Source organism: Apodemus sylvaticus, chromosome 19 (genome assembly GCF_947179515.1).
Source record: "Apodemus sylvaticus chromosome 19, mApoSyl1.1, whole genome shotgun sequence".
Taxonomy (NCBI): Eukaryota; Metazoa; Chordata; class Mammalia; order Rodentia; family Muridae; genus Apodemus; species Apodemus sylvaticus.
The window spans coordinates 3,649,629-3,676,725 of NC_067490.1; the positions used below are offsets into that span (position 1 = coordinate 3,649,629).

Genomic DNA, 27,097 nt, shown 5'->3' on the forward strand with positions numbered 1-27,097 from the left:
GGACGATGCTGTGTGGCATTGGTTCACCTGCCACTCTGTGCTGGTCCTCACTGACGATGCTGTGGCATTGGTTAGCCTTGCCTTCTTTGCTGATCGATTGTCATGACTTTGTAGAGAGAAACGAACCAAAGAACTTCTGGTGAGTTCCAGCAGCTTCTTCCTGCTTCTGCAGACTCAGGCCGATTGGTAGAGCCTCAGAGTTTCCTCTGGATTGAACTGCCATTGCTGACTCATGTGAACTCAGCTGCCGACATCCTTACAGTACAGACTGGACTCGCCCCGAAGAACTATGTCTAAACATGTCCAACCTCTCCTTTGCCCTATTACCTTCCCCTTTCTACCGCTGAAATACACGGAGTTGAGAAAGCTCGGCTGAATCAGATCACCAAACATATTGAGAACCTCAGAATGGAAGGAAGGAAATGTGTTGAGTTCAGGGAGATGTTTTGCCCTTGTTTCCACAAGAGAAGGAAAGCTATGAATTCCTTCAAAATTAATAAAGATTAGATTTGAACAGGGGAGATCTCATGAAAATCTTGCTTAAAAAAATGAAGGGAGAAAACAAGAGGGACAACAAAACAAAGAAAACAAAACAGAACGAGGATTCTCAGCCCTCCACATGGAAACAGCTCTGAGGAGGCTGAGTCATCTTTGTGTGCTGTCATTATTCAGAGCAAGGCGGGCAAGCAGGGATGTCCCACAGATGCAGCAGGAGCAGGAGCAAGCAGACAGAGAGCAAGCCTTCCCTTCTTCCATGGCTTCCTGTAGGCTTCCAGCAGAAGGTGTGGCCCAGATGAGAAGGGGGGAGGGGCTGCAGCTCAAATATCCTGGATTACAGCTGTGTCTTCCTATCTCAAAGCAAAGGATGGGGGGGGGGGGGGTGCATGCCTGTAATCCCAGCACTCTGGGAGGTAGAGGCAGGCAGATTTCTGAGTTCGAGGCCAGCCTGGTCTACAGAGTTGAGTTCCTGGACAGCCAAGGCTATACAGAGAAACCCTGTCTCGAAAAACAAAACAAAAAAAGAAAGAAAGAAAGAAAGAAAGAAAGAAAGAAAGAAAGAAAGAAAGCACATTAAGCAAAAACGCCTCCCAGATGTTGCCCTCCATTTTGGAGTTTTAGTTAATCCCACATGTAGCCAACATCGCAGAATCAACATCACAGGCCCTGTCAGAGTTCTGGAGCTGCTCTGTTTGCAGCTTTGCAGCTACTTTTAGCACTCATGGCTCTGCCTCCTGCCTCCGCTCTTATAGGAAGTTTTCTTCCCACGGGTAGAGAAGCATGTGAAGTTCTTCTGGGTGTAAGTTTGAGGAGAGCAGGGCAGCGTGAGACCTGAGACCCCTGGAGAAGTGCAGACAGGAAGGAGGCCCTGGGGCAGCTCAGCCAGCCTGGATCCCTTTACCCTCAGCTCTGTGGGCTCAGGCGCTGTCCTCTTCTGATCCTCCACCAGGCGGCGCTGTTGCCCAAGACCGTGATGCTTCTCTTTCATCTTCCACAGGTGGGACCATGGAGGGTCTGCAGTGGGAGGAAGATGGGGAAGGGGACACCATTCTCTGCAGGGACACTCTGGATGTTTGGATGTCAGGGTCTGTTACAAGTTAGCATTCAGACGTCTGAGTGGAATTTATCTTGTTCATGGGCAATCAAAAACTCACATTGGCTCAAGTGCAAAGATGAGCACACACTGTGTCTTCTTCCTGGGATGATGCTGTGATCCACTGTGCACAGTAGGTCCATAAAATGAAATATCTTCTGTATTTTTAATTTTATGATTTTTTTCAAATTGTCTTTTCAGTAAAGTCTGTTTCAACCATCTTTTCCTGTCCTGTTCCAGAGCTCTGTTCATTGGCTGGTTGTACAGATTTGTCTAAACAGCCCTGTGTCCCCAGCTCCTGGCCTCACTCCAGTTGTGTAGAAGAGAGAGGGAGTATTTTTCAAATCATATTTATAAAATGTTATTCTTATTAGATGTTCTCATTTTTGTATGTGAGTGTGTAGTGCACTAGCATTGGATCCCTTGGAACTGAAGTTGCAGACGCTGACAGCCGCCATGTGCTGATGGGACTCAACCTGGATCCTCTGCAACAGCAGCAAGTGCTTGGAGCTGCTGAGCCATCTCCCCAGCCACTGTTGCAATGTTTCCATCAGGAACCCACACAGCTGACCCACAGCATGCTGGCTGAGCACAGTGAGAGAACTAGAGGCTCAGGAAGAGACAGTGCAGTGCAGAGCTCAGGAGGGAGGGTGCTGGGCACTGATGGGGTGAGGCTGAGGGACAGAGACAGAGAGGGGCTGAGCAGGAGGAGACGGAGGCAAAGGGGAGATGCTAACTCAGCAGAGCCCCCTGTTTGAGGGCGTTTCTGTACAGACTGCCCTTGATCACCTCCAGATCCCTGCTGGCCTCTTACATTTCATAGTGAACTCTGTGCTGATTTGAATGGTTCATAGGAATGAATAGTTCAAATCCCGCTGAGGGAACTCTTGGGGAAAGTATTGGGATGAGTGGCATGGTTGGAGAAGTGTCACTGGGGCATTGAGTTTTCAAACATTTCTAGACTTCAGCCACCAGTTGTGGGCAGTGCTGCTTGACTGTGCAGTCAGGGACAATGGCTTTGGCCGGGATTTAATGGCATGGGTGGAAGAAAGTTGGACCCAGGGGCCATTATAGAGCAGGTGAAAAGTGCAGATCACTGTAGCCAATCACAGGAGCTGCTGGAGATGACTGACAGGTGTTTCAGGAAGTGCATCTGGAAGCCTGGGGCTCCTTGGATAACTCAGAGCAGAAATGCATCACCACGTGCATGGACCGCTACATAGATGCCTTGAAAACTGTGTCCCATGCCTGCAGCTCTCCACTGCAGAGGGAACAAACCTACATGTGACTGAGACCTGTGCCTCAGGACACTGTTCTCAGAAGAGAACAAGGACTAGTGTGAGTGCAGGGACATGGCTGCCCCACTGAGCTGTGACCTCATGAGAGCAGGCCAATAAATCCCTGCTGGGAGGGTGGGAGCTGAGAGACTCCTGCTGTTCCCAGAGTCTGTGCCTCTGGTGTGCAGACAGAGCTGTGGGCTTACACTGTTCCTCTGCTATACCTCTCCTCTGCCCTTATAGACAAAAACCCAGAAAGCACAGAACAGATTAAACACACATTTATAAGTAGCTGAGGTCACAGTGTCTTATCATAGTCATAGAAAAGTAACTAAAGCCATGTGGGATGACACAGGCCTTTAATGCCAGCATTCAGGATGCAAAGACAGGTGGAACTCTGTGAGTTCAAGGCCAGCCAGGTATACATGCTAAATTCCAAGACAGCCAGAGCTGTGGAGACAGATGAAACCTAAGAGCATCAAGTTCCAGGGAAACAGGGAAGACATCAGGTCAAACTCCACACAATCAAAAAAATGTATAAATTTAATTTTTCCACACACTACTCATCAGGGCTGGAACCTCACCTCACCAGCGTGCACTCTCTGCGTGAGAATCATCTTTCCTCCAGTGTCCACACTGCACAGGCCTGAGGAACTCTGGGGCCAACTCTGTTATCAGATGCAGTGTCCCACACAGCTGTGACATTCATGTCCCTCAGCTCATCAGCTCACAGTGTGAGTGAAGGTCAGAGAGGGACTGAGAGGGTCACAGGTTACACAACTCCTACCACACTGTCATCAGTATTCTGTGTTAGAGTCGGTGACAGTTCCTCTCCACCTGTGACTGAGTCACTAAGGCCACTGTACTGTGGAAGTGCAGACACAGGGAAGTGCAGTGTAGACAGGGGTCAGAGCCCTGCTGTCTGTGGTCTCCACAAGGGTCTCTTCCCAGTGGACAAGGGGGTCTCCTGTGCTGAGAAAGTGACAATCCACATGGACAATCTAAGGACCTGGAATGAAGATCCTTGTAAAACACACCCACCTGGATTTGCTCCATCTGTGACCAAGAGGAGTCTGAGTCTAACCCTGAGGCTGAGAAGACAGATCCTGAGGGAAGAGGCAATGTCTCCTCTTTACAGATGAGGGTCCTGCCCTCAGGCTTCAGAGTGTGGGTGGCTGTGGTGGTTTGTATATGATTGGCCCAGAAGTGACCCTATTGGGAGGTGTGGCCTTGTTAAGTAGGTGTGTCACTGTGGGTATGGGCTTAAGACCCTCACCCTAGTTGCCTGGAAGCCAGTCTTCTACTAGCAGCCTTCAGACGAAGATGCAGAACTCTCAGCTCCTCCTGCACCATGCCTGCCTGGATGCTGCCATGTTTCTGCACTGATGACAATGGACGGAACCTCTGAGCCTGTAAGCCAGCCCCAGTTAAATGCTGTCTTTTCTGAAACTTGCATGGGTCACGGTGTCTGTTTACAGCAGTGAAACCCTAACTAAGACAGAAGTTGGTACCAGGAGTGGGGTACTGCTGTGATAGGCACGACCATGCTTTTGTTTGGAAGAATGTGGATTTGGGGACTTTGGATTTGGAAAGCCATGAAATGCTTTAAGTGGGGCTTAATGGGCCAGCCTAGTAGGAATATGGAAGACAGTGGTGCTGGGGTCATTTGAACTGTGTAGACCTGATGGCCCAAGAGCTTTCAGAGGAGAAGAACTTTAATATGTGGCTCAGAGACTGTTTTGGTGAAGAACATGGCTGGTTTTTGCCATTGTCTGAAGAGACTGCCTAGGGCTAAGGTAAAGAGATTTATATTAATTGCATCTGCAAAGGAAGTCTCAAAAAAGCTCAACAAAGACTTTGTTCTATGGTTAAGTCTGATGAAGAGAATTTTGAACAAACATAGCAAGTCAGTATGAAACATCCCTCCATGGCCTCTGCATCAGCTCCTGCTTCATGACCTGCTTGAGTTCCAGTCCTGACTTCCTTTAGTGAAGAACAGGAACGTGGAAGTATAAGCAGAATAAACCCTTTCCTCCTCAACTTGCTTCTTGGTCATGATGTTTGTGCAGGAATAGAAACCCTGACTAAGACAGCAGCCCTCTGCAGGTGAACACACAGCCTGGTGTCTGTGGGGTCAATGTGGGGCTCGCAGGCCAGCACCTCTGCTTTAAGGAGAAGCTTCTTTCCACTGCAAATCCCCTCCCCCACCTCTTACTGTTGACACTCTATTCCCAGAAGTGGCTTTTCTTCTAGAAGACTCCAGGGTCTGACTTCTGAGGAGAAGAAGGAAGAGGAAGGGTGGAGGAGAGGACACAGGGAGTCTGGCTTGTGGATTTATCATGGTGTCCAGACAACTTCTGGGTCAGAATTCTGAGGTAGTGATGTCATGGGTGGGGGAGCGCAGGGTTGGGGATTCCCCATCTCTCCAGTTTCACTTCTGCTCCTAACCTGTGTCAGGTCCACAGGTCCATCTGCCAGGACACTGATGACAAGCTGACAGGTCTCAGCCCACCCCCCACCCCACCCTGCAATTGGGTGGCAAAATCCTGGGAAACCAAACAGCATTTCCGTGGCCCTGGTCATAAATTCCACGCAGCCCGCGGGACTCAGATGCCCTGGATCCAAGATGGGTGCGATGGCACCTTGCATGATCCTCCTGCTGCTGGTGGCAGCCCTGGCCCCAGCCCAGACCCGCTCGGGTGAGTGCGGGGTCAGGAGGGAAAGGCCTCTGCGGGGAGGGGCGGGGACTTTACAGGGAAAGCAGTGTCCCCGTGTCGCCCACCGGACCCTCCGCCCCTTCTCCACCCGCGTCCCGAGCCCTGCGCCCTGCTCCCTTCCCGGCCCACGCACTCGCCCGGGGTCCCGGGAGGAGGTCGAGGTCTCACAGCGCGCTGCACCCAGGCTCACACTCGCTGCGGTATTTCGAGACCGCTGTGTCCCGGCCTGGCCTCGGGGAGCCCTGGTTCATTATCGTCGCCTACTTGGACGACACACAATTCGGGCGCTTCGACACCGACGCGGAAAATCCGAGGGCGGAACCGTGCACATCGTGGGCTGAGCAAGAGGAGCCGAAGCATTTGGAGCAGCAAACACAGATCGCCAAGAGAGAAGAGCAGATTTTCCGTGTGAACTTGAAGACACTGCTCCACTACTACAACCAGAGAGAGGGCGGTGAGTGACCCCAGCTGGGAGGTCACCACCCCTCCAGGTCTCTACACAGGGGACAGAAACTTCCAGGGAACCAAGTCTCAGGTTCAGACCAGTTTCCCATTCAGTTTGGAGGAGTCTGCAGCTTAGGCAGGGATGACCCTGGGACAGGGCGAGTGGGCGGGGCCGGTGTGGGAGGGGCCGCTGTGGGTGGGCGGGGCCGGTGTGGGTGAGCTGGAATGACCACAGGGTCCCTGCAGGCTCCCACACACTACAGGGGATGTTTGGTTCTGAAACACAGGGCCTACGTGGAGGGCGAGTGCGTGGAGTGGCTCCGCAGACACCTGGAGCGCGGGAAGGAGACGCTGCTGCGCACAGGTGCAGGGGCCGCGGGCAGCTCCTCCCTCTGCCCTTGGGCTGGGGCTCAGTCCTGGGGAAGAAGAAACCCTCAGCTGGGGCGATGCCCTGTCTCAGAGGGGAGACAGTGTCCCAGGGTCTCCTGATCCTCAACACAGTGACTGCACTGCCTCTCCCAGGGCTCAGCCTCCTCCCTGGACAGTGCCCAGGCTGTGTCAGGAGGGAAGGAGAGAATTTCCCCCACTTAGCAATGGCGGCTCCCTGCAGTCTGAAGCCTCTGTCAGCCATGGCCTCTCCCAGGCCGGGTTCTCTGCCCACACCCACTGTCTGTGGACACTGACTCCTGTCATGCTGAGTGTGTCAGCCCTCACACCTCAGGACCGGAATTCCGTCTCCTTTACCTGATGGGAGACATGGACTCCCCTACACTAGGCTGGTTCCCCAGTTTCTAGAACTTTCCAAAGAATACATTATCACAGATCCCTCCCTGTCTGCAGGGTTTGCATCCCTTCCACAACCCAACTCTATCTATTCCTACAGTGGTGAGTGGTCACAGGAGCCCTTATAGGGTGCCCTGGAGAAATATAAACCATGGAATTTCCTTTTTAATTTTTTAATTATTATTATTATTATTATTATTAGGTTTTTCGAGACAGGGTTTCTCTGTGTAGCCCTGGCTGTCCTGGAACTCACTCTGTAGATCAGGTTGGCCTCGAACTCAGAAATCTGCCTGCCTCTGCCTCCCAAGTGCTGGGATTAAAGGCATGTGCCACCATCACCCGGCTTTCTTTGTTTCTCTTTTCTTTATCTTCTTTCTTTTTTCTTTACCTTTTTTCGGTGGGGGTGGGTGGAGAAGGTCTTATTTTGCTTCTAGTCAGTTTTTGTCACTGCACTGGAGTGGTCCTGTTTCTCCATGCCCTTGTGTTATCATTGGTATCAGTCTCCACAAGTGCCAGGGGAAACTGCTAACTTGGATAATTAGACAAGTTAAACCAGGGTTTCCATTAAAGAAGAGCTTCTTGTGAACTTAGACTGTTTCCCGTCAGAACTAAACATCCAGAGCCTCCTGCTCTTCCTCTGCCCCACAAGTTACAGTGCTCCCCTAGTGAATCAGGAATTGGACTCTGAGAGACAGGGTCTTCTGCAGTCCAGGGCTGGAGTGAGAGGGAAGATCCTCACACCCTGTGAGCCCGCTGTGTTCAGTGAGTGCTGCACTGGGGTCCACAGCACACTCCAGGGATCCTGTGTGACACCCCTGTACCTTGTCCTACAGAGGCAGGGCCTGGGAGTCATTTTCTCTGGCTGAGTGTGAGAGGTTCACCACATTTCTGCTACACACTGTGTGATGGCTGCTCACTTGGACTGACAGTTATGCTGGTCAGCAAGATGACCACAGGGGTTGATTCTCAGTGGTGGCACCCTTCCAGTAGTATACGGCTATAATTTCTAATTTTGATGTGAACTCAAGCACATACTAAATTACCTATTTTCCATTCCATCTTCCATTCTATTAACACCTATCTCATGCTATAGAACATCACGTAAGGACGACCATGTTGACCCACTGGCTCATGTGGATTCCTCTTAGCTTCTGAGTCCCCCAGGAAAATGAGCAGTTCTGTGCTGAGGGGACCAGCTCTGACTGTTGCAATGACAGTTGAAGTGTCAGACACATAGTTCAGTGTCATCATTGATTTAACTGTGTCTTGTGTAGATTACCATTTTTCTTGTTAATTGTGCGATATTTTAAATCTTCCACACAGATCCTCCAAAGGCACATGTGACCCATCACCCCAGACCTGAACATGATGTCACCCTGAGGTGCTGGGCCCTGGGCTTCTACCCTGCTGACATCACCCTGACCTGGCAGTTGAATGGGGAGGAGCTGACCCAGGACATGGAGCTTGTGGAGACCAGGCCTGCAGGGGATGGAACCTTCCAGAAGTGGGCATCTGTGGTGGTGCCTCTTGGGAAGGAGCAGAATTACACATGCCATGTGCACCATGAGGGGCTGTCTGAGCCCCTCACCCTGAGATGGGGTAAGGGGGGTGTGTGTGCAGATCTGGGGTCAGGGAAAGCTGGAGCCTTCTGCAGACCCTGAGCAGACCAGGGCTGAGAGCTGGGGTCATGACCCTCCCCTTCATTTCCTGTACCTGTCCTTCCCAGAGCCTCCTCCATCCACCGACAACAACATGCTGATCATTGCTGTTCTGGTTGTCCTTGGAGCTGTGGCCATCATCGGAGCTGTGGTGGCTTTTGTGATGAAGAGAAGGAGAAACACAGGTAGGAAAGGGCAGGGTCTGAGTTTTCTCTCCGCCTCCTACTGAAGTGTGCTCTGCTCATAAATGTGAACATAGCCACACCCTACATTGCTACTGTCTCCACCTGGGTGTGCTGTCAGTTCTGGGAACTTCCTAGTGTCAAGATCTTCTTGAACTCTCACAGCTTTCCTTCTTACAGGTGGACAAGGAGGAGACTATGCTCCAGCTCCAGGATAGTGTGGGGGACAGGATTGTCCTGGGGACATTGGAGTGAAGCTGGGGATGTTGGAAGTTCTGGGAACCCATAACAGCTCCTCCAGAGAAATCTTCTAGGGGCTCAGTTGTGCCGTGATATTAATACATATTTGTACATATACATTTTTTTAGCTATAGGCAGGGACAGCCTAAAGCACTGGTATGTCTCTCCCAGATTGTAAAGGTGACACTCTGGGGTCTGACTGGGGAGGGGCAATGTGGACATGATTGGGTTTCAGGGACTCCCAGAATCCCCTGTGAGCTGTGGGTTGTTGGGATGTTGTCTTCACAGTGATGGTTCATGACTCTCATTCTCTAGCATGAAGACAGCTGCCTGGAGTGGACTGAGTGACAGACAGTGTGTTCAGGTCTCTCCTGTGACACCCAGAGCCCTCAGTCCTCTTTAGACAACAGTGTCTGATGTTCCCTGTGAGCCTCGGGGCTCAATGTGAAGAACTGTGGAGCCCAGCCTGCCCTGCACACAGGACCCTGTCCCTGCACTGCCCTGTGTTCCCTTCCACAGCCAACCTTCCTGGTCCAGCCACACACTGGGGGACATCTGCATCCTGTCAGCTCCATGCTGCCCTGAGCTGCAGCTCCTCACTTCTACACTGAGAACGAGAATCTGAATATGAACTTGATTGTTCACATCATGACCTGAGGGTCGATTGCTTGTTAATGTCATTGATTGAGAATACATAAGAGTTTTATTTGAAGAAATACATGGTAGATGGAGAACCTTCCAGAATCTGCGTCACTACACTGTGTGTTTTTGGGACAGGATGAGGCTGTGGGAGCTGAGTTTGACAGGACTGTGCCCAGGTTGGTTCAGTGTGCGTTCGCCCCTCAGCTCTGTTACCTCTGAGCTGTGCTCTCTCCATCACTAGGAAGCACATGCTGAGATTCTGTGATCACAATGACACTGGAATGCCAGAGCCTTGTCGTGACCCCAGGATTATGAGCACCAAGGACGAAAGAACAGACTCAACTGGGGATTCTTTAATGTGCCAGGTACACAAGATAAGTCACACTACATTTCCTCTCACCCATTTGCTTTAGCTTCTAATGATGCCGTCCTGAAGCTGCCCTGGGCGCTCCCTGTCCCATGCTACTGTGGTGATTTCTGCCTCTCCTTCTCTCCAGCGTCTTTTCCAGGGTTCTCAGGTGTCTGGTGTGACCTGTCTGCTCATCTCTCAGGAGCACATCCACAGCTGGGATAAGACCTGACAGAAATGCTTCTCTCTCCTGTAACTTGGGTACCAATTCCTATACCTGGAATATCTTATCTTTTACATCTTGAGCTCTGGAGTTAACTCCCTGAAGTCTTAGTCTCTGTTTCCAGCTCTGTGGACCTTTAGCTTGCAGCCCAAAGTCCTGCTAATCAGCCTGTTGTTGCTCTGCATTTAGATGTGTCTGTATTGCAGGAGAACAAAGACCCTCTTATAGGCCTGTATCTGTTTAAATTATCTCATATTTATATCAATAAGGACACAGGACTCATAAACTGAGGTAAAATCCTGCCAGCTCAGTGAGGAAACTTTATTTTCTTAACTATTTATAAGATTCTGTTTACAAGCCTGATTCTACAACTAAACTGCCAGCTCTTTAAAAATCTCTCTGTGTGTCATTCTACCAAGCCAGTCTGCCTTTCTCTTGAGCTCTACCAACCCTGAGGAGGCTCCTTAGCTTTCTTTCCTAGATTTCTGTTTTACCTGTGTCTTACCAATTGCTTTTTTGTTGTTGTTGCAAGCCCAAAGAGAAAATCCCTATTCCATAAAGGATCTTAAAAGCTAAGAGGAAAAAAAATATATAGGTTTTTTGGAGTTTTTTTTTTTTTTTTTTTTTTTTTGCCAAGACAGGATTTCTCTGTGTAGCTGTGGCTGTCCTGGAACTCACTCTGTAGACCAAGCTGGCCTAGAACTGAGAAATCTGCCTGCCTCTGCCTCCCAGAGTGCTGGGATTACAGGTGTGTACCACCACTGCCTGGCTGAGACAAAAAGAGAAAGAGGAAGTGAGACAGACCAACAGAGAGAGAGAGAGAGAGAGAGAGACAGAGAGAGAGACAGAGAGAGACAGAGAGAGACAGAGAGAGAGAGAGAGCGCTGTCAAATGTCCAATTGCTTATAAAAGAAGTCTCTAGCTCCTCCCCTCCACCCTTGGCAGGTAGAGCCATGTCATTGTCATGGTGGGGTGGGGAAGGCTCCAGGGAAAGCCAGTAGAGTCTGAAAGTCTGAACCCTTTCACCTTTCAGGGGGGCAGCACAAGACCACCTGCTGACTTGCCTGGGGTCACAGGACAAAGACCACAAGCCCTCTCCCATGCACCTTGCCTTAAAATAAGCAGGCACTTTCCATTCTTCAGTGTTCTTATCATGGAGAATTTAGAGGCACCCGAACTACATCTCTTCAGGCCACATATAACTGCATCTGCCAAATGCAATGTCTATTTAGGCTTTTATATTTTGCTAACATTTAGGTTTCCTATGTACAATAATAAAATATTCTGTGACATAGGCCTGTCAGTGCTTAGGAACTGAACATGTCTGGTGTAGGCTTTTCTGGCTGGCAGGGAAGGCAGGAACTGGTCAGGCTCTCTTCTTTGCTCTTTCTGGGTCTGTGGCTAAGTTTTGGTTAGACCTCCCCCTGACAACTCTGAGTTTTATTACTTATGTTACTATCCACATCTTTTGTGTCCTCTGGAAGTATAAACAGTCATCATCCCAGCACCATACACTCACTGACTTCCATTCTGATGCTAACACATCCTTATGGTATATAGGTTGCTTTAATTCCACAGCGGTTTCCTTGATCCAGTGTCTCTCAGCTGCTGTTCTTTCTTGTTAATGCTCAGGAAATATGAAGTTAGTGGAGCATGATCTATTCCACCCCTGTGTCTTAATTCTTTCTTTTTGTTTTACAAGTGTGTTCCTTATGGTGTGACAGGCCTTTTCTACAACTCATTGCCCTGCAGCATTGGATGGTGCAGCTGTAATGTGCTTTACCATGTGCAAAGAGTTGCTGCGTCTTATTGGAGACATGTGCAGGGACATTGTCAGTCCTGGTTTGTACATATTCCCATAGGAACCATTCTAGTAAATGCGTAATTGCGGAATTAGTATTTTCAGAACTCAAAGCAGTTGCGCATTGGAAATCCGAGTATGTTTCAGTGTTATATAAACTTTAGTTTTCCAAATTCTGCAAACTGAAACACATCCATCTGCCAGATTTCATTATTTATTTATTTATTTTGGTGCCCTGAGCATTTCTTCTAGTGAGTACTGGAGTTTGGTTCTACAAAAAACAAGACATTTCTTTATAAATTCCTTGTCTTGTTGCCAGGTGATAGAAATGTTTTCTTTACACCTTAACTGTTAACGTGTTGTTTTTCATGAGTATCTGAGGTGTCTAACACATTTCCTATGAATAATGGTTAATCATTCCTATGGTTAATTTCTTCATTTCCTTGTTTTAATGGACCTGGCAAGCATGTGAGAGACTGAATATGGGTGACATATCATGGGTAGTTTCTATTTCTGAAGGCCTGTTGCAGTTGCAAAATACCGAGGTTAACTCTGAATTATCCAGAATAAATTCAGCAGTTGCTATGTGCAGAACAACTCTGTCTGCATATTGAAACTCAGTGGCTATACTAAGAGATTCAGGAAAATCTGATAATACCATAAAGATTACACACAACGCTGATATTTTAACTGAAGCATTTGGGCTTTGAATTACTTTGCTTATTTTTTCCTTACTTATAGCAGCCATTTCCAACGTTTTTGCATTCGTATGGAATAGTGCCCCAGGAATTAGCATTACCTTTACAATACATGGACAATCAAATTTGTTCTCCACCCCCCCCCCCCCGCCCCCCAGACAGGGTTTCTCTGTGTAGCCCTGGCTGTCCTGAAACTCACTCTGTAGACCAGGCTGGCCTCGAACTCAGAAATCCACCTGCCTCTGCCTCCCAAGTGCTGGGATTACAGGCATGTGCCACCACCGCCCAGCTAAATTTGTTCTTTTTATTAGGGAAAGTTGTTTTCTTTTAGGATATTTGTTAATTTCTTCCAAATACTTGTTACAAACTCTTTGCCAATCTTCAATGATTACCCATAATGATGTAATCTCCATATTAGTGTAAGGCTCTATAATTTTTGCTTGGGACAATTACTGACAATTGGCAGAGTTGTACTTGTGCAATTAAATCAGAAACTTTTTTAATATAAGCCTTTAACTTTTCTCTTTGTGTGTTAAGAAGATCTATTCTAAAATACTACTTCTCTTTTCATAATGATCCTAGTAGGAGAAGGAGTTGAAGGCAAAATAACCAAAATACAGTCCAGTTTGGGATCTATGCCATCCACATATGTACCTTCCAGTCTCTTTTCTATTAAGGTTACCTCTTTCTCTTCTTATTGGTTAGCTGCCTTGGACTGTCCATGTCTGAATCTACTTGCAACATTTGAAACAAATTACTAATCCAATGGTGGGCCAGAGCCAATTGGTATCTCCCATTAATTTTTAAAAATCATTGAGATTTCACAAGTGATTTTTTTCAAATCTGTACCCTCTGCAGGTGAATATTCTGTTGACTTATTTTATAGCATAGCTAGTGAATGGAATCTCCTCTCTGTATTATTTTTTTTTTCAGAAGTAATCTTCAAACCTCAACAAAGCAAAATCCTTTCGGTTTTACCAAACAATTTCTCTAAAGTGTCTACATCAGAATCAGCCCTCAGAATATTATACATGTAACGGTAAATAATGGATTGAAGAAATTGCCTACAAATTATTTCTAGCAGTTGTTACATTAAATATGACACAGGGTTAGACTGTTTAACATGCCCAGTGGGAGAACTTTCCACTGACATAATTTTACAGGCTGAGCATTGCTATAAGCAGGCAATATGAAGGCAATTTTTCCTTATCCTGCTATTGCAAGGGAACAGAAAAAAAACAACCTTTTAAATTAGTTACAGTCAATAAAGAAGATAAAGGAATTCCAGGCTGTAAGGACCCATTTGTTGGGATTGCTGTGGTGCTGATATGGATTCAAATCCTAGGTACTGGCCCACAAGATCTGGTTGCCCCAGGAGATGATCCTCATGCACATCCAGTGATGGTATGTAAGCATTGCCCTCCAAGTTAATTTGTCAATAAAAAGCTAAAGCCTGTGATTGGTCAATAGAGGGAGTAAGGCGGGACTTAAAGATTGAGTGGAGGGTCTCAGGAGAGAAAAGGAAAAGACTAAAGGAGAGGAGGGGAGGAGGTAACCTGAGAGTAGAGGGGCCATGAGCACACAGCCAGGACAGACAGCAAACAACAAGGGACATGTGGGCGGGGTGGAAGTCAGAATAGCTCCAAAACCTGCCCAATCTAAGCTTACACCTTTCAAGTAAAATAGCAGGATGGTGTGTCTTTTGTATGCATGGCCTAGAATGTGTCATTCTTTTATATCATTTGGTTTAATTACACTATTCATTGTAATTCTCAAATCTGTAAGCATCACCCCTAGCCCAATTTCTTTTTTATAGCAGGTTCAGGGGAATCCCACGGGCGGGTAGACTCCTCTGTGTGTTGGGCCCCAGCTGCTCTTGTGCCAGCTAATCAAGTGCCTGCAACTTTTCCTTAGAAAGAGATGCACACATGCTTGAGAACCAACCATTTTAAGGGTAGGGCTATAACTTTAATTTTCTTAAACCATGTTTTTAATTATGTTTTTTAAATGCTTTAACATCTCTTTTAGCCCTTCCCCCAACTCCAACCCCAGAGCTAGCAGGAAAGAAAGGATACAGGGGAAGTGGATGTGTTTAGAAAGGTTTTTTTGGAGTAACTCTCTCTGTGTTGTCTGGAAATCAGTGGTTTAGTTCATAGGTTAGAAGCGGTTTCTCCATCCATTTGCAAACAGTTCAGGGATGCACTAGCAGTCTAGTTTGGCAGAGTAGGGAGAGCAAACACAATCAGCAGTGTACTGGCTGGTTGTGTGTGTCAATTTGACACAGGTTGGAGTTATCACAGAGAAAGGAGCTTCAGTTGGGGAAGTGCCTACATGAGATCCAACTGTGAGGCATTTTCTCAATTAGTGAACAAGGGGGAGGGCCCCTTGTGGGTGGTACCACCTCTGGGCTGGTATTCTTGGGTTTTATAAGAGAGCAGGCTAAGCAAGCCAGGGGAAGCAAGCCAGTAAGGAACATCCCTCCATGTCCTCTGCATCAGCTCCTGCTTCCTGACCTGCTCGAGTTCCAGTCTTCACTTCCTTTTGTGATGTACAGCAATGCAGAAGTGTAAGCTGAATAAACCCTTTCCTCCCCAACTTGCTTCTTGGTCATGATGTTTGTGCAGGAGTAGAAACCCTGACTAAGACAAGCAGTGTGGCAGTACCTAGCAGAGACAGCAGGCCTCAGCCTTGGCTCCACTCAGCAGGAGGGACCCAGAGCCATGTCAGGAGAAGTTTTCAGCTGTGTCCCTTTCAAGGAAGTAAAGGTCAGCAAAGACTTGAGACCCACGAGCTCACTGCACTGGCAAGCCAAGCTCAGCCGAGTCAGGGTCAGCTGAGTCCTGTTTACACTCGCCAGACATCACGCATCTCCCACAGGTCTTGCCTCAACACGTCTCTTGCCTGCACATGTGTCTGTCTCAGCTGACATCACTCTGCCAATCAGCCTGAGTCTGCTAAGGCAAAAAGAAACTGTACCACAGCCCCACAGGATTTTTGGATCCTAAGTCCCTATGGAGTCCCAACACATGCAGCTCAAACCCGAAATGTAAGGCAGCCAATACACGCGTGTCATTAGTGAAAAATCTTACACCACGTGTCCTTTCGTGCTCGCTTCAGCAGAACAGCCTTTCACCTGTGCTGCTTCAGCAAACATTCCTGCAGGAGTCGGCCTCAGCCTTTCACACCCGTGTCCACTTTAACAAAACCTTCCTTCACGGGTTTGCCCCAGCAAAACCCCATCCAACACAGCTGCTCTTCCAAAGAACCCTTAGTTTCCACTTCATAGGGGCCATTTCAGCAGTGACCCCTCTTAGAAATTTGGAAACTCAATCCCTGTTGTGTCTTGTTTTTGAACAACTGGCATAGTCTGTGGTTGTTTTGGATGACATTTTTCAATAATTTCCCCAGTAGCATCTTCCATTTCACCCCCTTTTTAGGGATTGACGCTCATATTGTGGGAATATTAATCTCTGTTCTCTATTGTTGTAGTAAATCTCACCCCCATGAATTTATGGCTCTGTCAGCCACACGAGATCTTAACTTTTCTATGTGACCTTCCGGTTCCACACATTTAACCCATCACACACTTGATTTTACCTGAGATAACTCTTTCTATTCCTAGAAACTGAGTATAAACCTTTAAAAGTGGCCATTCTGAAATCAACAATTTGTGTCACATGATAGTTACATCCTGTATCCACAAAACCTATTTCAATGTGATTCACTTGATAACTCAATTTTGGCCTCTAGTCATTGACAGCTGTTTGCCAGAACACACATTCCCAACACTTCCAACCCTGCTGAGCTTTCTACAGGAGCAGCTTAGCCTCTGATGTAGGGAAACAGTGACACTCACGATCCCATCACCTGTGCTAACTGACATCTCTCTTTTTACATAAGCCATTATTTCACTTATAGTTGAAATCTACAACTATAATTTGTGAATGAACAATCAATCCTTCGAGATTCAAACTGTTTCTTCCCAAGACTGTTCCTACTGTCCCTGAGGGCAAAAGACCATATCATCATCTCTCCAGTAGTTATTTTATAACTTTCAGTCTTTAGGAAGAGTGTAAGATGTTTGTCTGTGGCCAAGTCTAGAGCAGCACTGGCTGCAATAGCATGCTTTAGATCTGCAACACTTGGTTGATGATTTTCTGCCTACTCATTATTTCCTGGCTGACATGGGGCAAACAGCTTGTCCTTTATTCAGTTGAACTTGAGTTAGGTTCCCCATTGGTTTCCTGATGGCAAGAAAATGCTGTCAAGAAATCGCCTTGGCTATCTATCTAGGACCTGCGCTCCTTGGTCCAGTGGCAACCCTTGTTCTGTCACATTGCCTGAGCACTCCTGGAAGCCTAGGGTTTTCTCTGATTTATATTCGGAATATCCATTGCCCTTAGAGATGCCTGTTACAGTCCAAACTCTGCCATGGGATAACCAGGATTCTTTGGTCCAGGAAGGTACAGGTCCGGCGAGATGACAGACGGAAACAACCACACACACACAGAGGTGGTTGAATCTGAATGTATTTAAGAGCGTTAAAGCAAGGATTTTTATACACGAAGAGTTGGTATTACCATTTCAAAAGATGTAGCCAGTGAGGCAGGCACAATTATCATAACCATTTGATACAAGGAAATGCAAAATCAATCAGGTACAATGTTTCTCATGTAACAGATACAGAGGATAAATTTACAGATGCCGTCAAACTTCCTCATTAGAGTACAGGTCACTATTAGTTTACAGTAAACCTTCATAGAGTTTGAAGTTTCTTTTTTCTTTTTTTGTTTTTTTTTCGAGACAGGGTTTCTCTGTATAGCCCTGGCTGTCCTGGAACTCACTCTGTAGACCAGGCTGGCTTCAAACTCAGAAATCTGCCTGCCTCTGCCTCCCAGAGTGCTGGGATTACAGGTGTGCGCCACCACCGCCTGGCGAATTTGAAGTTTCTTATACCCCCTGTATCTAAACAAGTTTTTGTGAGAAATCCTGATCTAACATTTAGCTTGTACCTTGTAAAAAACTTCCTGACTTAATCAATGCTTTCTGTACCAGAGTGCCAGAGCCACCCTCATCCACATATGCGCACAGCCATATAAGCCTGCATGTGGTTGGAAGGTTGTAATTATGTAAATGACTATGAGGCAAAGCATTGCAATTCTTAAAAGGGAGTTTGGTGGTCAGTGAGTCACCTTCAAAGGCCAGGCTTTAGGAATCCCTGTGAAGAGAGAAAAGGAGGAAGTTCAGAGCAAACTGCTTCTTGAGAACTACTGGCCCTGCTCAATAGCTTGGTTTAACTTGGTCCCAGCTACTGAGAAGGAGGAGAGTTTTGGAACTTGCCAAGTGAGATTTTTGGCTTCTGTACAGGCTGTTCCGCAAAATCCCAGGAGACATTTCCCCTCTCAGTCTGTAAAATTTGGTTATACAGAGTTCACTGGGGCCACTGCGGAAGATGCCTTGTTCACAGTTTTGTTTCTGGTGAGCATGTTTCCCACGTTTAAAACACAGGGCATTTTGAGATCTGAGAACATTACCAGATGGTTCAAGGTCTTTTTGCTGTATTTCCCACAGTTAGAGCACCGTGCATGTTGAGATCTAAAACCTTTAGCTATGGCTCATTCAGTTACTGTGGCTTTATATAGGCTCGAACCAATATCAGTATAGATGCTGTCCTCGTCTTTAAAGGCCTAACGACATTTTCTTTCCATGTTTGCATTTTCAGATGCCAAGATGGCAATTAGTACTTGTCTCACCCTAGGGTCTGACATGGCTTTGTTCACAGCTGAAACTAATCTTCACACACACACACACACACACACTCACACACACACACACACACACACACACACACAATCAGTGGAGGTTTCCCCTGAGACTTGTATAATTTTTCTAAATGATGTGGTGGACTTCTTTCCTGACAATTCAAATTTGTCTCATCTTCTTAATGCTCCTAAGCAACATCCTTCTAAGATTGTATGTTCAAATTGAACCCACTCTCGCATATCAGCCCATCCACCTGTCACCTGGACCTGTGCTATGTTAATTCCCCTGCTCCTTTGTGCTGATCCACATTCCTGGCTTCTCTCTCCATCATGGCAACCATTGCAGTGGAGGACCAGCTCCAGTACAGCTGTTACCAGGCCCTCTCTGTCTTGGGTAGTAATTCTATGTTGACTAGTTTAATTATTTAGGGTTTGTTTCACACAGGACAAGTGCTTCCCATAAGACATCCTTGCCTCTTTAAAATGCCTTATGTCCATCATTTCTACAGCATGCTATCCTGTCTTGTCATAACCTTGTGTATTACCTCCATTAGCAAGCATATGCCTGTAACTACTTGGAATGCTGTTGGTGATTCTGTGACACAGGACAGCCTGTCCTCACAAGGGGCTGAATTTAACTGTCTCCAGAACATGGCTGTCTCATCTGACCACCCTTCAGCTTTTCTATGTTGTTGACTTGACTGCCCTCTGACACCATTCCTTCCTCTCTTTCTACCTGGGGAAACTCACTCTCTCTGGTTCCATCTCTGGGAATGAACCTATTTGGTCTCCCTTTTCTTTCATTTTTTAAAAATAATTGTGTATATATGAGTAAACTTTACTATTGCTCGCTTCAGACATACTAAAAGAGGGCATTGGACCCCATTACAGATAATTTAACCGTTTTTATTTTATGTGCAATGGTATTTGAGGTACCAGATTCCCTGGAGCTGCAGTTACAGACAGTTGTGAGCAGTCATGTGGTTGCCCAGAATTGATCTCAGGACCCAGGAAGAGCAGCCATCTCTCCAGTACCCCTCCCCTTTCTTGTGTTTTACATTCATCATCAAGTCTGTCTGTATTCTCAGTTTCTCTAGCTTCACAGCCAACTCTGTTACTATTTCAGAAAGGAGCGAGGAGCAAGGCCTCTTGTTTCCCTTTTCCCACAGTTGTTGATTCACCAGCTTCTCCATTTCTTCCCGTATTTATTCCAGTTGCTCAGTCAAATCTTTGGTCCTTTTTATATACAATGTAGCCAGAAATGAGGGAAAATGGAACAGAAAACTGCTGCTGAAAACCTTGCGGGACCTGCCTCAAGAAGGAGCTGTTGTTGGTATTTTGAAACAAAGTATCCATCCTTCCTTTTACTGCCTTTGGCTCTCTGCTACTTGAAATCAAACCTCCCATTTTGCAATACTCCGGGTTGGATACAACTTGTAAAATGTGTGTGGGTTGTTTGTTTGTCTCTTTGTTTTTACAAACAGTAACAAGTTCTCTTAACTCCCTGTCTGCCTCCTCCTGAGTTCCAGCCTCCTCCTGGGTTCCAGCCTCCTCCTGGGTTCCAGCCCAGCCTCTTCAAACATTTTCCCCACTGCTTCTCCCAAAGTTCTCCACCCATCTGCTTAAACAGCCCCTTCTCCCAATTTTCCCAATACCAGCACCTCCAAACTTAGGGACCATGAAGCATACTGCAAAATTGCTCAAAGCTGCAGCAGGCCCTGCCTTCTCACCCCAGCTTTAAGATGCCCCCACAGGAACTGTCAACATTGGTGGCTCCTGTGACAATGGCTGCACCAAGGCACCATCAGCCTGAAGCCATCACAGCAGCTGTCCCTGGCTGTGAATCTCTTTCCCCCTAAGCAGGAGCTGCCCCTCAGGAGCAGTCCATGATGGGGGCAACTCCTCTACAGCCTCTCCCAGCAGCTCCACAGAGATGGCACCTCAGCAAAAGCCACCTGTGGCCAGGAAGGACTTCCTACCCAGGAGCTCATTACAGAGGAGGGGGAGGGAGGGGCCGTGGAACATAACTACCAATCCCTGAGCAAACAAAATGAGCAAAACCACAAGTTCCTGAGCTTCCCACAGAAGCCCACCAACCCCTGAGCCGGAAACCTATCAATCCTTGTATAGGAAATTCTACCAGTCTCTCAAAATTTATAGTGGGAAATATCCTGTATAGTTTTCAGCAATAGTTTTGTTTCCTCCTTTTCTTCATTTTGTGCTATTTCATGTCTCAGGTGCCCTTCACCTGCGACACCTTCTTCCCTCAGAGCTGTGAGATTCCTGGGCTTCTGAGTCCTAGGGTGCCCTCCTGTCTGAGCAGAAACACATATTTTGGTGCAGTGACTGGAATAGGCTCTCCTGGTGCCTGTGCTCTCCGCAGTCCTGGGGTCTGATTCGCACTAAGACCCTATCCCCATTTCCAGTTGGCCTGCAGGAGTCTCACCTTCTGGCTCACTGATTGATTAATATTCCACCCACCAGAACAATTCAGCAAGGTTCCTCTTTTAGAAGTAGAAAATTCTGGTTTTATTGGAAAGTCAGTTATGTCAAATGTTTTTGCTGGGGCACACAGATGAGAGGATGATTTGCTAAAGCAAGCATGTGAACGGACACATGATGTTAAAAAAATATGACCAACAGGTGGTAGAAGATGCTTGATGACATTGGTACCTAGCTATTCCTTGCTGGTCATTGTTTGTTGTGACTTCATAGAAAGAAATGGTGTTCTGGAGGCTTCTTGGCACTTCTGTGGACTTGGGCCAATTGTCAGAGTGAAGTGGAAGTTTCTGGATATATCACCTGATACAGACTCACATGGAGTTTTGCTAAAACAGACTAGCATGGTGTGTTGCTAAGGAAGACTCCTGTGGAGTTTTGCTGATTCATGTGGTGCTTTGCTGAGCTGTGGAAGGACACAGGATTCTTGGAGGGAATCTAATAGGATGCGATGGACAGCGACGGTGGGCTTGCACAGCTAGCTTTGCAACACCTCTTGGTCTCAAGTCTCTGTCTTCCCTGATCTTCACTTTGTTGAGAGAGTCACAGCAGAGAATTTCTCCTGGTGTCCCTGCTGATCCTGGTCACTCCTGCTGACTTGTACTGATTTAGGGAAGGTCTGGCCATTTCTGCTGGGTCGTGTCCTCGCTGCTGATTCCTGTTTGATATCGTGAAAACATAGAACTGGACTGCTTCTATCCTCGCAATTGGAGTTTGAAACTGGACCAAAATGTTACTTCTAAACACCAATTCTTGAAAGGTGTTTGTGTGTGGATTAAGCTCCTGCTGCTGATCATGTGAACTGAACTGCTGATATCCTGACAATGCAGATTGGACTTGCTCCAAAGAATTATATCTAAACTGGTCCAGTTTTCTGATATACTAATTACTTTTCTTTCCCACTACCTTTGATGGGTGGTGGGCTAGAAGTTAAAGCATTTAAGAACCCTTATTATAAGTAGGTTTTGGAGTTGGAGAGATGGTTCAGCAGTTAAGAGCACTAACTGTTCTCCCAAAGATCCTGAGTTCAAATCCCAGCAACCACATGGTAGCTCACATTCATCTGTAATGAGATCTGATGCCCTCTTCTGGGGTGTCTGAAGACAGGTACGGTGTACTTACATATAATCAATCAACCAATCAATCAATAAATAAGTCTTTACAAATGGGTTTTAAAAAATCAAAGCCTATATCTTTTGTTAAGTGTAAATGTTTCCCTGGCTCTGAGGAAATGACCACTGAGTGTCCAGCACCCTCTGTTGTCTTTGAGGTGGAGGGATCTCCAGTCACAGTCTTTAGGCTACAGCTGGCCCTCATCACCCGACCCATCCTCCTGCCATTGGAGCTGCTGTTCTGCAGTTCCAGAGGTCTCCTGGGTCATGGTGCCCCCTACCTGCCCTTTTCTCACCTTCCCTGCAGAGCTGCCTCTCCACAGCGCCTCCAGGCCCTTGAGGTTTTAGGTGCACCCCTTAGGCCCTGCTGGGCTCCTGTGACCCTTCCTGCCCTCTCCTACCTCTCTCACTTTGGAGCTGCCCATAAATTCCACAGCTACTCCAGGCCCTCATGACTTTTGAGACTCCATTCCTAAACCTGTCTTATGGACAAGATCCTCTATGAGAGCCTGGTTCTCATTCTACTTCTGGCTTCTACAAAAGTCCTGGTCCCAGGCATTGAGCCTCCTAAGCCTAGTCAGGCTAAGCTGATGGCTGCTGAGTTGTGGTGATGACCCACTGAGCAGCTGGTCCTCATTTTGTTCTCCCTGAGTCTGGGGGCACCCATGGCTACAGGCTGCAGTGGCACTCCCCTTCCCCTCCTCACCCTGAGGAGGAGTACCTTTCCTACCCTCTCACTCTCTTGGGATGTTTCTTAGAAACCTCCAACCTGTGCATCTGAAACCAAACCTGAAGAGCCCTAAATTTATGTACCTGTACAGTCAAAATTGGCCTCAATTTCCCTTAGATAAACAATATGAAAGGCCATCCAATGGAACCCTTGATCCTAGTATTAGTCAGGATTTCTACAAATAAATACAAGCAAACATGGAAATAAAGAGATTTTCCTATTCCCAATTTATCTTTTCTCCAAGCCCTGTTAACAGGAGAAATATGAAAATGTGAGGTATATCCATATTTTATCAAATTTATATTACTAAATTCTAAATATAATTCTTGAATGCATAAATACCCAAACTAATACCTAAGTCTCAGAATTCAAGAAATACTAAGCTATACAATGAGCATTTGTGTTATGTATACAAAAATATCTCAACATTGTAATTAATCTTCTTGCTTTTAACTCATAATTTTATTTGTTCACTTTTGTATACTATGAAATTAATCATGTGTAAAAGAAAGTAAATAAGTTGGAGTCCTGTAGAGGCCAGCTCTCACATCTTAACCGTGGGTTTTCTGGAAGGAGAGATGGGTAAGGAACAGGCTGCAAGAGAAGTCACATGGAGAGACACAAAAACACATGGCTTCTGGTCCAAGTCTCCATCTTTAATCATCCCTCTCTCCCAAGAAACAAAGGCAGACCAATCCCCTCCCCTGAAGGCTGGAAACCGGTTCTTCTTGCTCTTCAGGAGGTGGGTGGTCAGGTTGCTGGCTGCTATTCTTGAGAGCAGTGGGCAGGGGGAGGTCCTAATTCCTCCTTTTTTTTTTTTAATTTTAAGAAAAACCAGTGGATAACTATATTCGCCAAAAGACAATGGGCGTTGACCTGTGAGGGAAAGCATTGGCCTCGACCCCCTTAAATATTAATTGACATCTTTTTCAGGGGAGGGGAAATAGACTGCCTTAATAATTTAAGGACAATCTTTCAATGTCAACCCTTATGCAGCCAGGATTACTTTCAGGTAAACTCAGAAGCAGGACATTTCCCTTTTCCTTTGCAGTGCCTTGCCTAGCACCTCATAACTAGTGCCCATGTTTGTTTTAATTAACAAACATGCATAGATCTGAGTTCTGTGCAGCTCCATTTGTGGAGATCCACTGGTAAAGTAAATGCCCTGTGAACATGAGTTGGCTGGCTTTCATAGCAGCCCACCTTCGAGTCCTGGAAGCCATTGCTGTAGCAGCCCACCTTCGAGTGTTATATCTGAGAGATATCTGCTTGAAACACAAAATAGGAGATTAAAAGGAAAAACTGCTTGGACTGTTTCTCTGGAGGGCCCATGGTATTTAATTTGGTCGTAAATTAGTAGCTCGGGAATAAAACCTGGTTGCAAATTAATGGCTAGAGGAAAAGCAGCCTACCTTCCCAATATGGGAGAAGTAGCTTTAAGAACATTATTGAATTAGTCATACTTACCAGCTGATTCAGGGTCTCTATTTACCTACCATATCAATCTTTCTGGCTCCATCTTCTTTTTGAGAGAAAATATAAATAGAACATCTTTTCTATAATAAAACAGGGTCTGGACCGTTCTATGTATTGGTTAATGAGTCCCGCCATTTAACCATGGCAATCCCTTGGTATAAAAACTTGTGAACAATGATTGATTACATTTAGAGGCTTCTCTTGAATGTAGATAAGTGAAAAGAAATCTTGAAAAAGAATCAATGCAAACATGTATAAATTTTAATTTTCCAATTTTGCATAGCAAGTTACATCCATTTGTCAATAATGATAGGGCATAAGGCCACATAGATAACCGCTAAATGGGGAGCTGGAGATAAGGAAAGGCAGTTAGGGCATTGTTTTACAATAGTGAAAACAAAGATCCTGATGGCGTATTAAAATTAAACATGCCATAGGTTTCCAATAAAGGACACATTTTGCAATATACAAGCTAATTGTAAAAGGATTAAAACTATTTCTTATAGGTTGAAAAACATTTAATATCATTGTCAACTCTGCTAACTGAGCTGAGCCCAGATGTTTCTATAACCACCTGTTGATTATAAATAAGATATCTAGCTCTTCCTTCCAAAGAGCCATTTATAAAAATCAAGAGTATTTTTATGCAGAGGCTATAAAGATCCTATTAGGAAATACAACCTCATGCATATCTAAGAAATTTTATTAATCTATCTTGAGGACAACAGCAATGCCAATAAGTGAATTCTTCTATCTCATCTAGGCATTGGCATGCCTAGTGATAGGAAGCCATATATATTTAGCAAGATATCCTTGGCATCCAAATTTTAAAATTTTCTTAAAAATATATATGCCTTAAAAATATATATGCATGATTCAAATTATATGCACGGGGATACCATTTCCCCTCTGTTTTTCTTTTTTAAGAAGATATTGTTTTGTTTTGTAAAAATGTTTTATATTACCTCATCTTTGAGCATAATAAAGAATCAAATTGTCAAAGTTATCTCAAATGAATAGCCTTTATTTATTAAATGGCCAGTTCCAATGTTTGTTCTAATCTAAGTTGGAACACTAAGCATATACTATAACATAGGCAATAACTATGTAACTAAGGAAAATAAACATATCATTCTCAGTTTCCTTTTGTTAGAGCAGTTGCAACTAGAATGCCCCAAAATGAATCATAACTATGTACATATTTTAATATTCTAAATTAGAAACATGAGTATCAATTATCTGTAAAAGTTAATTAAGTCCTCTAGAATCAACACCATTATGTGGTAGAAACAGAAATTGAGGACATCAAGAACAAATCTTTATAATTTGATGTACATAAAAATATAAAATTATTTTTTAAGCCATTACTCTTCTGATGATACAAATAATAAATGTGCTTGTACATCTGAATGTTTCTATATACCCTCTTTGGGATATAAACTTTATGTGCCCTGACCCAAGGGGTCCTGTCCAGGCACCTTTTTAAAGATTAAATTATAAATAAGTATATTGTAGTTGTCTTCAGACACACCAGAAGAGGGCGTTAGATCTCATCACAGTTGGTTGTGAGCCATCATGTCGTCGCTGGGATTCGAGCTCTTATGTTCCATGAATGAGGGCCTAGCCTTTAGCAGCTGAGCCATCTCTCCAGGCTTACAAACATAAAATACAAGAGTTCAGCTCTCAGCACCCATGGCTATCTCTCTAGCCTTTGGGTTAGCTTATAAATATCTAAAGGATAGTAATTTAGAGAACATATCCTTTGAAATTTGAATTACATTTGTATAAACAATTGTAAAAGTTAAGAATTAGTATTAAAAATAGAACAATTTTAAGCAATTGTAAACCATGAGCTTTATATATATATTATTATTATTAAAAGATTGATTTTTAACTTTTTAAAAATAGCTGCTATAGCACCCAAGTGCTGAAGCAGGGAAAACTTAAAGGAATAGACGTTATATAAACTTTAGTGCCATAGCTGATGTATAATTTATGGGATGTACATATAGAAATATAAAGTAAATTGAAACAACTTATTTTTTGGACCACAATTATTAATTTTGCCTAAAAAGGCTTGCCATGTAATAGATCAACCATTAATAATAATTAATTTGATTGCTGCTTGAAGCAAGGAATAAACATTTTATTAGGCTCTTAAAATATTTCTTTAAAATATCTCTATAACATTTTAACAACACATCAATATCTTTATTGAAGGATATAAAAAACTTTATTTTCTGCACAAAAAATGTGATTGCATATCAACATTATTTTTGCCAAGGAACGGCAGTGAATGCATATCATAAACAGCTGATAATAGCAGCGTTGTCTGCCTTGAAAACAGAGGTTTAAGTGCTCCTGTGGCAAGCTTAAAAAGATGTCTTAGCCAATTAATTTATTTTAATAACCTTTGAAAATTATTTATTTAAAAAAATTTTAAAAACCCATAAGCAAAGGCCTGTTTTTTATAAACAAAACATTTTTGTAAACAAATATTTTATAAAACAAAAGAGATTTCTATAAATAAAATATATTAAAAAATGTAAGATCTCAGCTTTTTGTATTGAAGCAGAGACAAAACACTCCTTCTCATATAAGGCAAGGCTATATTTGAATTGTATTTTGAATTATATCTGTATGAATCTATCACAATATTTTCTAGGCCCGGAGCGCACCTGGTAGGAGAGCTCTAAGGCGGAGGAGACAGTACCTCTCCCCACCTGCGGGAAGGCTGGAGGGCGGAGAGCATTCTTCTGAGCCTTGCTGGCCAGAAGTAGCAGAGAGCCCAAGCCTAGCATTGAGCGAGCTCTAGACACCACGCCACCACACGCTTGGAAAACCGCGGCCCCAGGCGTGGCGCGCAGGGAGGAAGTGGCAGGGGAGACACTTCCCTTCTGCTGTCTCACGAAA

The 27,097-nt window shown here is 45.2% G+C and overlaps 1 protein-coding gene across 8 annotated transcripts in view; it reads left to right on the forward strand.

Moving 5' to 3' along the window:
- The window catches only part of LOC127669619 (H-2 class I histocompatibility antigen, D-B alpha chain-like), a 450,763-nt gene that overhangs the window by 128,612 nt on the left and 295,054 nt on the right, over positions 1–27,097 (forward strand). For 2 of the 8 annotated variants that reach the window (XM_052163750.1, XM_052163755.1), the window contains exon 7: positions 9,208–9,284. The exons of 3 other annotated variants lie outside the window; for them this stretch is intronic. In XM_052163750.1, the coding sequence (XP_052019710.1) occupies positions 9,208–9,212 (5 nt within the window). In that variant the 3' untranslated portion in view covers positions 9,213–9,284. 3 more of the 8 variants (XM_052163735.1, XM_052163716.1, XM_052163757.1) reach the window with 3 other exon arrangements.